The sequence below is a fragment of the Sapajus apella genome, unplaced genomic scaffold (assembly GCF_009761245.1).
Source record: "Sapajus apella isolate SASKATOON/1434 unplaced genomic scaffold, GSC_monkey_1.0 scaffold64, whole genome shotgun sequence".
Classification (NCBI taxonomy): domain Eukaryota; kingdom Metazoa; phylum Chordata; class Mammalia; order Primates; family Cebidae; genus Sapajus; species Sapajus apella.
Window position 1 is genome coordinate 4,338,759 of NW_022437004.1, and position 12,407 is coordinate 4,351,165.

At 36.2% G+C, this 12,407-nt stretch overlaps 1 protein-coding gene across 14 annotated transcripts in view; it reads right to left on the bottom strand.

Annotated features, from left to right (window-relative positions):
- Nucleotides 1–5,952: 5,952 nt before the first annotated feature.
- Nucleotides 5,953–12,407, bottom strand: part of HFM1 (helicase for meiosis 1) — a 122,148-nt gene continuing 115,693 nt past the window's right edge. For 8 of the 14 annotated variants that reach the window (XM_032247856.1, XM_032247862.1, XM_032247859.1 and 5 more), the window contains 4 exons: nt 11,121–11,211; nt 7,652–7,754; nt 7,393–7,544; nt 5,953–6,523 (listed from right to left, as the gene is read on the bottom strand). In XM_032247856.1, coding sequence (XP_032103747.1) covers nt 6,454–6,523; nt 7,393–7,544; nt 7,652–7,754; nt 11,121–11,211 — 416 coding nt within the window. In that variant the 3' untranslated portion in view covers nt 5,953–6,453. Of the gene's footprint in view, nt 6,524–7,340; nt 7,545–7,651; nt 7,755–11,120; nt 11,212–12,407 lie in introns of those variants that run through there. The other 6 variants (XR_004259746.1, XM_032247857.1, XM_032247860.1 and 3 more) reach the window with 6 other exon arrangements.

The window sequence follows — 12,407 nt, forward strand, 5'->3', positions numbered from 1 at the left end:
CCATCATTCTCAGCAAACTGACACAAGAGCAGAAGATCAAACACCGTATGTTCTCACTCATAGGCGGGTGTTGAACAATGAGAACACATGGAGGGGAGCACTACACACTGGGGTCTGTTGGGGGGAAATAAGGGAGGGACAGTCGGGGGTGGGGAGTTGGGGAGAGTTAGCATGGGGAGAAATGCCAGATATAGGTGATGGGGAGGAAGGCAGCAAATCACACTGCCACGTGTGTACCTATGCAACAATCTTGCATGTTCTTCACATGTACCCCAAAACCTAAAATGCAATAAAAAAAATTTAAAAAAATACAAAATTAGCGGGATGTGGTGGTATACATCTGTAATCCCCGCTACTTGGGAGGCTGAGGCAGGAGAATCTCTTGAACCTGGGAGGCAGAGGTGGCAGTGAGCCAAGATCACACCATTGCACTCCAGCCTTGGCAACAAGAGTGAAACTCCATCTTGAAAACAAAACAAAAAGTCAGACAAAAATAAAGAAAAAAGTATGAAAAGGAATGAATGAGCCTGCTAAGAAATATGAGACTATGAAAAGAGGCCAAATCTACAAATCATTGACATCTCTCAAAGGGACAAGGAGAAAGCAAATGACTGGAAAATATATTTCAGGATATCATCCATGAAAATTCCCCAACCTTGCTAGAGAAGCCAACAGTCAAATTCAGGAAATACAGAGAATCCCTGCAAGATTCTGCACAAGAAAATAATCCCCAAGACACATAATCATCAGACTTCCCAAGGTCAAAATGAAACAAAGAATGTCAAAGGCAGCTAGAGAGAAAGGGCAAACCACCTAAAAGAGAAAACCATCAGACTAACAGCAGACCACTCAGCTGAAACCCTATAAGCCAGAAGAGATTGGGGGCCTATATTCAACATTCTTTGTTTTTGTTTTATTTTTGAGATTGAGTGTCACTCTTGTTGCCCAGGCTGGCATGGAATGGCTTGATCTTGGCTCACTGCAGACTCTGCATCCCAGGTTCAAGTAGCTGGGATTACAGGCATGTGCCACCACGCCTGGCTAATTTTGTATTTTTAGTAGAGATGGGGTTTCTCTATGTTGGTCAGGCTGGTCTCCAACTCTTGACCTCAGGTGATCTACCCACCTTAGCATCCCAAAGTGCTGGGATTATAGGCATAAGCCACTGTGCCTGGCCCCTCAACCTTCTTAAACAAAAAAATCTTCAACTAAGGATTTCATATCCAGCCAAACTAAGCTTCCTAAGCAAAGGTGAAATAAAAATCATTTTCAAATAAGCAAATGCTGACGGAGTTCATTACCAACAGACCTACCTTACAAGAGATCTTGAAAGAAGCACTAAATATGGAAAGGAAAAACCATTACCAGCCAATACAAAAACACACCTAAGTACACAGACTAGTGTGACATTATAAAGCAACCACACACACAAGCTGCATAATAACCAGCTAACAATACAATTACAGGATTGAGTTCACACGTATCAACACTAACGTTTAGTGTAAATAGGCTAAATGCCCCCATTTAAAAGGCAAAAAGTCTGGGCATGGTGGCTCATGCCTGTAATCCCAACATTTTGAGAGGCTGAGGTGGCAGATCACTAAGGCCAGGAGTTTGAGACCAGCTTGGTCAACATAGTGAAAACCCATCTCTACTAAAAATACCAACAATTAGCTGGGCATGGTGGCACATGCCTGTAATCCTAGCTACTTGAAAGCCTGAGGCATAAGAATCGCTTACAACAGGGAGGTGGGGGTTGCAGTAAGCTGAGCTCGTGCCATTGTACTCCAGCCTGAGCAACAGAGTGAGAATATGTCTCAAACAAACCAACAAACAAAGGCAGAGTGGCAACCTAGATAAAAAAGCAAGACCCAATGGTATGCTGTCTTGAAGAGACCCATCTCTCACACAGTGACACCTATAGGTTCAAAAGAAAGGGATGGAGGAAAATCACCATGCTAATGAAAATAAGAAAAAAGCAGAGGTTATAACCCTAATTTCAGATAAAACATACTTTAAATCAACAAAGATTTAAAAAGACAAAGAAAGGCATTACATAATGGTAAAGGGTTCAATCCAAGAAGAAGACCTAACTATTCTAAATATATATGCACCCAACACAGGAGCACCCAGATTCAAAAAGCATGTTCTTAGAGACCTACAAAGGGACTTAGACTCCCACACAATAACAGTGGGAAACTTCAACTCCACTGACAGTATTAGACGGATCAGCAAGGCAGAAAATTAAGAAAGATATTCAAGACCTGAACTCAACATTGGACCAAATAGATCTAATAAACCTCTACAGAACTTTCCACCCCAAAACAACAGACTGTACATTCTTTTCATTGCCACATGGCACATACTCTAAAATTGACCACACATTTCGATATAAAATGATCCTCAGCAAATGCATAAGAACTGAAATCATACAAACACACTCTTGGACTATAGTGCAATAAAAATAGAAGTCAAGACTAAAATAATTGCTCAAAACTATGCAATTACATGGGAATTAAATCACCTGCTCCTGAATGACTTTTGAGTAAATAATGAAATTAAGGCAGAAGTTAAGAAGTTCTTTGAAACTAATGAGAACAAAGATAAAAATAGAAGAATCTCCAGGACACAGTTAAGGCTATGTTAAGAGGGAAATATATAGCACTAAATGCCTACATTAATAAGTTAGAACTCAAATTAACAACCTAACATCATACCTGAAAAAAAATTAGAGAAGTAAGAGCAAACTAAAAACCATTCAAAAGATCAATGAACCTAGGAGTTGGTTATTTAAAAAATTAATAAGATAGATAGTCTGCTAGCTAGACTAATAAAGAAAAAAGAGAGACAATTCAAATAAACATAATTAGAAATTACAAAGGGGTTGTTACCACTGACTTGACAGAAATAAAAATAACCATCAGAAAGTACTATGAACACCTCTATGTACACAAACTAGAAAACCTTGAAGAGATGGATATATCCCTGGACACATAGACCCTCTCAAGACTAAACCAGGAAGAAACTGATTCCCTGAATAGACCAGTAATGAGCTCTAAAATTGAATCAGTAATAAAAAGCCTACCAACCAAAAAAATCCCAGGACCACACAGATTCACAGCCAAATTCTACCAGATGTACAAAGAGGAGCAGGTACCATTCCTACTGAAACTATTCCAAAAAATCGAGGAAGAGGGACTCCTCCTCAACTCATTCTATGAAGCCAGTATCACCCTGATTCCAAAACGTGGCAGAGATAACAAAAAAGGAAACTTCAGGCCAATATCCTTGATGAACATTGATGCAAAAATCCTCAACAAAATACTTGCAAACCAAATCCAGCAGCACATCAAAAAGTTGATACACCATGATCAAGTAGGCTTCATTCCTGGATGCAAGCCTGGTTCAACATACACAAATCAATAAATGTGATTCATCACATAAGCAGACTAAGGACAAAAACCACAATATTTTTCTCAATAGATCAAGAAAACAATTTTGATAAAATTCAATATTCATTCATGTTAAAAAAAAAAAACTCTCAACAAACTAGGTACTGAAGGAATATACCTTAAAATATTAAGAGCCATCTATAACAAACCCACAGTCAACATCAATGAATGAGGAAAAGCTGGAAGTATTTCCTTTGAAAACCAGCACAAGATAAGAATGCCCTCTCTCTCCACTCCTATTCAACATAGTACTGGAAGTCCTGGCCAGAGCAATCAGGCAAGAGAAAGAAATAAAGGGCATCCAAATAAGAAGAGAGAAAGTTTAACTATCGCTGTTTGCAGATTACCTGATCCTATATCTAGAAAACTCCACAGTCTTGGCCCAAAAGCCCCTTCAGCTGATAAATAACTTCAGCAAAGTTTCAGGATACAAAATCAATCTACGACAATAACTAGCATTTCTACACACCAACAACAGCCAAGTCAATGGCCAAATCAGGAACATAATCCCATTCACAATTGCTATAAAAAGAATAAAATACCTAGGAATACAGCTAACCAAGCAGGTAAAAGATATCTACAAAGAGAATTACAAAACGCTGTTCAAAGAAATCAGAAATGACACAAACAAATGGAAAAACATTCCATCCTCAGGGATATGAATAATCAACATCATTAAAATGGCCATACTGCCCAAAGCAATTAAACATTCAATACTACTCCTATCAAACTATGAATGACATTCTTTACAGAACTAGAAAAAACTATTTGAAAATTCATATAGAACCAAAAAAGAGCCCGAATAGCCAAGGCAATCCTAAGCAAAAAGAACAAAGCTGGAAGTATCACATTACCCAACTAAACTGTACTTAGGGCAACAAAAACTAAAACAGCATGGTATGGGTACAGAAACAGACACACAGACCAATGGAACAGAATAGGGAGCCCAGAAATAAGACTGCACACCTACAACCATCTGATCTTTCACAAAGCTGTCAAAAACAAACAATGAGGAAAGGACTCCCTCTCTAGTCAATAAATGGTGCTGGGATAACTGGCAAGCTGTATGCAGAAGACTGAAACTGGCCCCCTTTCTTATACTATATACAAAAATCAGTTCAAGATAGATTAAAGACTTAAATGTAAATCACGAAAATATAAAAACCCTGGAATACAACCAAGGCAATTTGGGACACAGGAATGGGCAAAGGTTTCATGACAATGATGCCAAAAGCAATGCCAATAAAAGGAAAATCTGACAAATGGGATCTAATTAAACTTAAAAACTTCTGCACAGCAAAAGAAATTACCAACAGAGTGAAAAAACAACCTACAGAATGGGAAAAATTTATAAACTATGCATCTGACAAAGGTCCAATATCCAGCATCTTAAGGAACTTAGATTTACAAGAAAAAAAAAAAAAAAAAAAAAAACATTAAAACGTGGGCAAAGCACATGAACAAACATGCTTCAAAAGGAACATACATAAGGCCAATAAGCATATGAAACAAAAGCTCAATATCACTGATCATTAGAGACATGCAAATCAAAACCACAATGAGATACCATCTCGCACCAGTAAGAATGGCTGTTATTAAAATGTTAAAAAATAATAGATGCTGGAAAGGTTGCAGAGAAAAGGGAACATATACACTGTTAGTGGGAGTGTAAATTAGTTCAACTATTGTGGAAAGCAGTGTGGTGATTCCTCAAAGAGCTAAAAACAGAACCACCATTTGACTCAGCAATCTCATCACAGAATATAGAGCCAAAGGAATAAAAATTATTCTACCATAAAGATACATGCACACTTATGGTCATCACAGCACTATTCACAATAACAAAGACATGGAATCCACCTAAATGCCTATTAATGGTAGACTGGATAAAGAAAATATTTTACATATACACCATGCTTTACATATGTGGCCATAAAAAAGAACAAGATCATGTCCTTTGCGGGAACATGGATGGAGCTGGAAGCCTTAGCAAATTAACAAAAGAACAGAAAACCAAATACTCCACGTTCTCACTTAGTAGCTAAATGATAAGAACTCATGGACACAAAGAAGTAAACAACACACACTGGGGCCTACCTAAGGGTGGATGGTGAAAGGAGGAAGAAGATCAGGAAAAATAACTATTGGGTACTAGGCCTAGTACCTGGGTCATGAAATAATCGGTACAACAAATCCCCATGATATGAATTTATCTATATAACAAACCTGCACAGATAATCCTGAACCTAAAATGAAAGTTTTTAAAAAAAGGAAAAAATATTTTCTATAAGTTCTTAAGTGGCTTTAACTTCTCATGGTTCCTATAAATAAATTTGATAATAAACATTGCTTAGGGTACCTATATAATACTTATCAATAATGAATTTGAAATATAATTCATTGGAAAAAATATAAAATATCTTTTTAGTACAGTAAAAGTCTACATAACAGAGTTTTAGAATTCACAACATTGAAAAACAAGCTAAATGAAAACAATCTATACTGATTAATGTTTCATTTATTGTTGCTCAAAGTTAGATAAGAGTAGGTTCAAATAGCCATTGGATTCTTAAAAATCTTTAGTAAAACAAAATACAAGGGAATAATATTAGTGATTAATCCATACAATAAGCAGATTCATTAAATTAGCATTATTTTGCTTTCATAGAATATTTTTCTTCTTGTTAAGAAAACATAAAAATAAAATTTTACATTGGTTCTTGTCAAAATCCAATTAACAACCAAATAATTATTTCTAAGTACAACTTAATTATGGGCTTGCTGAAACAAAGCCACTGTAAAACAGCTTTTTGAGAAGTTACAAAATAATGGGAAAACAAATTAGTCCATATATTTTGTTACAAAAAGTGAACAAAGCTAATCAAATTCAGGAGAAAACAATCTGAACAATTAAGAACTACTTTTTAAAAATAAAAAGCATGCTTTGTGATTAGGTGTCTTTATTCTTTCTCTTACTAATAAAAAAAAGTATTTGTTTGTTTTAGAAAATACCATCAAATATTCCCAGTAAAGACTTCATTTCATCAGTTTCATCATCAGGATGATACCTACTGGGAGAGAGAAGCAAAAGTAAAAATTTGTAAAACAATTTATTTTAAAATAAACAATAATGTAATACTAAATACAGTAAAATAAACTTGAAGATTGCTGTGAAGTTAATGTATCAAACTTCAGTATGCATAACTTTGTAGGAAGTCTGTTGGAGAAAATTAGACTTCATAAACTGCAAATGGTAGGAACTGTAAAGGTATTTCTTTAAACATATTGAAAAGTTATGTCATTCAATAAAACTGTGAATAGACTGGTCCAAGGGAAGTGGTGTTTACAACTAATGATCATAACCAGTTACAGATTTCTTTGTATCTTCTGCACTCCCACTGCTTCGCTTGACTAGTCTTAAACAAATAAAAACAAAACTGTGAACAGGTCCCAAATGTTTTGACTCTTCAAGGAGACAGAAACTGCAATGGAGTTTCCTTTTCTAAAATGGCCAGCAGTAGGGGAACCGATGAGATTTAATCTGACATTTTCATCGAGCCTGTTGATTGTGAAATAACTGGTTGGCTAAAATACAACTTCAACTTTTGAAAAATTAGCTGACCTCAACTGGATTTCTCAAGTGACTTTACACTTTACAAAATTAACATTCTGTATTCAAATCAATAAAAATAAGTTTATCAACTCAATATAATGTTTGAATAAACAGCATCAAACATATGGGGTTTCAAAAACAGATATATGATGTTTGAAACATCTTTAGGAGCTTAGCTCACTAAGGCTTGAAAATTTTCATGTTTTTTAATAAATAAAATGTTTAGGCTCTGATCTTTAAAATGAACCAAGGATAAGGGAATGTTGAATTTCTTTGTGAAAAAAAATTTATTGATATAATCTTAAAGTGTCTTTAAAAGGTTCTTACTTGAAATCAACTTCCTTTTTACATTCACTATTTCTAATAAAAAAATCAACTTTTTTATAATTTGAAGAATTTGGTTTTTTTTCAGAGCAAGTCAAGCGTAGCCTCTCAATCTCTGGTGATAGATTTTGTTGTTTTCTTTCTTGAAAATGTACCTATATTTGAGATAAGAAATAACAATCACTGAAAGTTTAAGCATTTGGGCAAAATTTAAAAGAATAACAAAGAAGTGCTTCTTCTTACAATAACTGCATTTCCGTACCTTCATACCTTGTTGAGGTAATTTTCTCATGGAGGATGCACTGAACTTGGGCATAGCAGAATTTGATAAAGAAATATCTGACATCTCATGTGATGAAACAAAACTAAAAATTAAAATTAATTATTTGTAAAATATGACAAACAAGGAAAACAAACCATTTTAATTTGGATCATAATGATTTTGGGAAATATGCAAAGTTTACCACATTTATCACAAAATGTAATGCACTGTTTCTAATACTCATGGAGAACTTGGTATATGTCCTTTCCTTTAGACCAAACCATAATTTATATATCCTAAATTAGGAAAAAATGCTATTTTTAAGGGACTATAGAAATAATTATTCAACAATTTTCTTTAAAATTGAGTCTTATGCTTAACTCTCCATTACATAGAGCCCTATAAATCTTTTTGAAATTCTACTTGCTTAACTTTTAATCTCCTTTCTTTATTTTGGTCTCACTGTAGATAGACATCTCTAGTTATCTTCTTATATATAACTGTATACAATAATTCACTCTGAACCTTTTGTATTAACTCATTCACTAAAACACATTTATTATTCACTACCATATGCCAGATATTGTACTAGAAGCTGGGTATAAAGTGATAAATAAAACCTCAGGGGGTTACCATCAAGCAGACAATGAATACAAACAAATATAGATCCTGAAATTATAAAAAGAAAATGAACTGGGTAATATCATAAGAAATAACAGTGTGGAGGCATATACCTATTTTTAAAACATGATCATCAATGCATCTCTGGTGAGGTAACCATTTAAGTTGATATCTGAAGGCTAATATGTGACAGCCATGTAAGGAGCAATGAGTAATGTGGGTGGGGACAGGGAAGAATCACATATACTGAGAGGACTGAATCATTCTGTCTCCAACTAATAAATATATATACATGGCAAGGAATTAAAATAGTAAAAAGTGTATAAAAGAAAAAGGCCAGGCACAGTGGCTCACATCTGTAATCCCAGCATTTTGGGAGGTTGAGATGGGAGGACAGCTTGAATCCAGGAGTTTGAGACCAGCTTAGTCAACATAGCAAGACCCCTACCTCTAGAAAAAAAAATGTATTTTTAAATTAGTGAGGCACAGTGGTATGTATGTACCTGTAGTCCCAGCTACTTGGGAGGCTGATGTGGAAGGATCTCTTGAGCCCACGTGGTTGAGGCTGCAGTGAACCATGATTATGCTCCTGTACCCTAGCTTAAATAAATAAAAAAGCAAATCTTTCCACCCCAAATCCTCAGGTCTCACAGGCCTTTTTCCCAGCAGCAACTTCTACACCAGGTTCTCAGCAGCTTCCTGTTACAGTCCGTTTTTAAACCCACACATCTTCTGCTGGTCACTTCTAAACTCTTCCAAATTTGTTGCTTTTTAAAGGTGTGGTGCACAAAATTGTTCATGTGTCTTGTTATCTTCCTCCTTATTATTTATCAACTTTTTGCTTCTCTACACCTATAGCTTTGTCTCACTTTGATGCTCATATCCATTTATTCTATGTGACTGAGAGTTATAACCAATGAAATGAAGTGATAAAAATACATATTTTAAGCAAATATTTTTAAAAGCTATTCAATGATCTGAGAAATCCTAACATGGAACAAGGGTGAACAAGCTCCTGGTCACTGGAACTGTCTTGGTAGAGGCGGCATGATTACTTGCCGGGGATGTTGAATGGTGATTAAAGGATCCAGAGAGTGGGAGACTAAACAATACTTAAGCCCCGCTTAGCTCTGGAATTCTATGAAAACTACGAGTCTATGATGCTGATGCTATGATCGGTAATGGCTAAATAATAGCAAAAATTCCATGGGATACCAAAAATTCAGTAGTTTTTTAAAGTAGAGAAATAAATAATCCTTAAGTAGAAAATCAGACCCTGCATAAAATGTTGTTAGTATTTCTTCAGTTTTGGAAATTTTGACTTTGGCCAAAATTTCTCTCCCTTGACTTCTAGTCAAGTCCAATATTTCGCAATGCATTTAGCATCTTTTGTAAAGACACTTCAAATTGAACATTATGTTTCCTGTATCTGCAAATAACATCCACCTAGGTGCCATTTATTCTTCCCTCTTCCTCAACTGTCATATCTTACCAATTGCCACATTGAATCTGCTCTATTTCTGAAATGTTTTTAAAATCCAACCCTGGGCCAGGTGCGGTGGCTAACGTCTGTAATCCCAGTACTTTGGGAGGCTGAGGCAGGCAGATCACGAGGTCAAGAGTTTGAGACCAGCATGGCCAACATGGTGAAACTCCATCTCTACTACAAATACAAAATTAGCCCAGTGTGGTGGTGAATGCCTGTAATCCCAGCTACTTGGGAGGCTGAGGCAGGAGAATCGCTTGAAACTGTTAAGCGGAGGTTGTAGTGAGCCAAAATCAGCCACTGCACTACAGCCTGGGCAACAAGAGCAAAACTCTGTGTCAAAAAAAAAAAAAGACCAAATCCTACCTCTCTGTTCCCATCATCTCTGCCCTAGTTTAGGCCTCATTATAGTCTGTCTTTCATTGGTCACCATGCCTCTGGCAGTCCCACTCCCTACAATTCACTCTACAAACTACTGCTAGAATGATTTTTTAAATCAAATTGTTTTTCCTGTGCGTCGATATTTTGGATGGCTCCTCACTGCCTACCATACAGGTAAAAACTAGAGGGCCCTAGGATACATCTGGCTTACAGATATTATTATTGCTATTTGGAGGGGAGTGCCATAGGGTATATCACATTTTCTTTTGAATTAGGTGTCAAAATTTAAAAACGTAAGATACCACATAAAATTTCAGATTCCTAGCTTTTCTTGAAAAATCAGAACATTTTATAACACAACTCACATTGCCTGCAGAGCAACAACTATTTGGAGCTGAGCAGTGGCTGCTCCCTTTGGATGAGACACTCCACAGTTGGCTTTGGCCCACCAAATCTTGAAGGCATTTGGGTTTGTGACCCCTGACTGTTTGAGTACAGGGCAGGTGTCGAAGCACAGCACTCAAAGCCCTTACAATAAGACCACAGCAATCTCAGTCTTTATCCTGTGGCCACATGTACCACACTTTGCTGATCTTTGAGCACAGGATACCTTTTCAAGCCTTATCCCTTTACAGATGCTTCCTTATACCTGGAATGCCTATCTATCTCTGTTCTAGTTGTAAAACTCCTGTTTAGTTTTTAAGTCTCATTAAAAATGAAGGTTCCTGGGCTCTAGTCCCAGAGACAAAAATTCAGTAGGTCTAATGTGGGGCTCAAGAATGTGCATTTTTAATATGCACCCCAAAGTGATTTTGATGCAGGTGATTTGACAACAGCACTTTGAGAAACACACCTCTAAGATTAAGAGGGTTTAGGTTGGCTAATACCTTTTAGCATCTCTAATAACTTGATCCCATCTCCAATTATGTGTCAAGAGGATATAAAGTTGTAAGTATTACAAACCAAAGTTCTAAAACTTGCCTGTTTGACATTTCTCTTTGGAATTTGTCCTTTGACTCTTGAAGGGGTAGCTTACTTCCCCTGGTACTTGAACTCAAAGTGTTTCCAAATCCTATGTGAAGAGATAACATTTTGAAACAAAATGCCAAGTAACAGCTGAATGAAGCTTTTCACAAGTTCTACAAGGGCTCTCCCCAACAGATATGATCTGGTTAAGGAAGGAATGAATAATTCTCAACAACAAAATTTAATTTGCATAGAAAATTAGGGCCAGAAAGCTAAGGGAGTAAAGCTATAAAACAAACAGTTTAGCTTATTATTAACTATATTAAAAGGTCCTCAAGCCACCTATGTTGTTGCAAAATACCTATTTGGTCTTTGATTCCTGTTTCTAACTCCACTGGCTTGGAGGACACCCAGCTGGTATTCACTGCGGAACTGACTGCTTGCTTGGTGTGTGGGAAAAAACCCACAAACCTTTGGTCACAGATGTCTTCTGGGGTGATCATGGTGTGAGAGCGAGGAAAAATTGTTTTTCCACTCACCCTTATTATTTATATACTTACATTTCAGTTCACATAAATGATGAAGTTAAAGTTCACTCAGTATTTTCAATGGCCTGTTCATAATCATTTAAAGTGCTCTATACATGGGGGAAAATGGCATTTATTGAAACTGATTGTCCCAGTGACAAAGCTATGCCCTCATAGTACTAGACTACCTCAAAGGATCAGTACACATTACCTATTAACTTGCAGTACCCAATGACATTTAAGCTTGAGGTAGGGAACAGTAGTTGTCCACTGATATACAAAACTGTGCCTAATGACTCCATATCTTGGAGATTGTCCTGGTCTATTCTGTGAAGGTGGTCAAATCTTGTTCTTTTCGGAAGCAGTATTAGTTCTCTAGGTAATTGTACGGGCCCCAACACAGTAACATTTCAACTTCTAACTGCTTCCCTTTGAAATACTCTTTTAAAAACATGAGGTGGGGTATAGTAAGAGGTATCTATAATTGTGGAAATACCAGTCTGCAGTGAGAAGGCTGAGGGACTGATTTCTTTCTGTCAGCCCTAATGGGAGACAGTATCTCCATTGCTATCTTGTCATATACTTGCCAAATTTTCAATTTTCTGTTTTATAAAATAGAGTAAATTTGCCTTCCACTCAAACAGCTAATATGTCTCATTATTTTGGCATTGTATATGATTTAAATAGAATTTCTAATACAGGAGAAACTAATCCTTTCTTTCTTATTTACTTATTTATTTAGGTATAGCTGGAAAGTCCATATTTTAACTAGAAA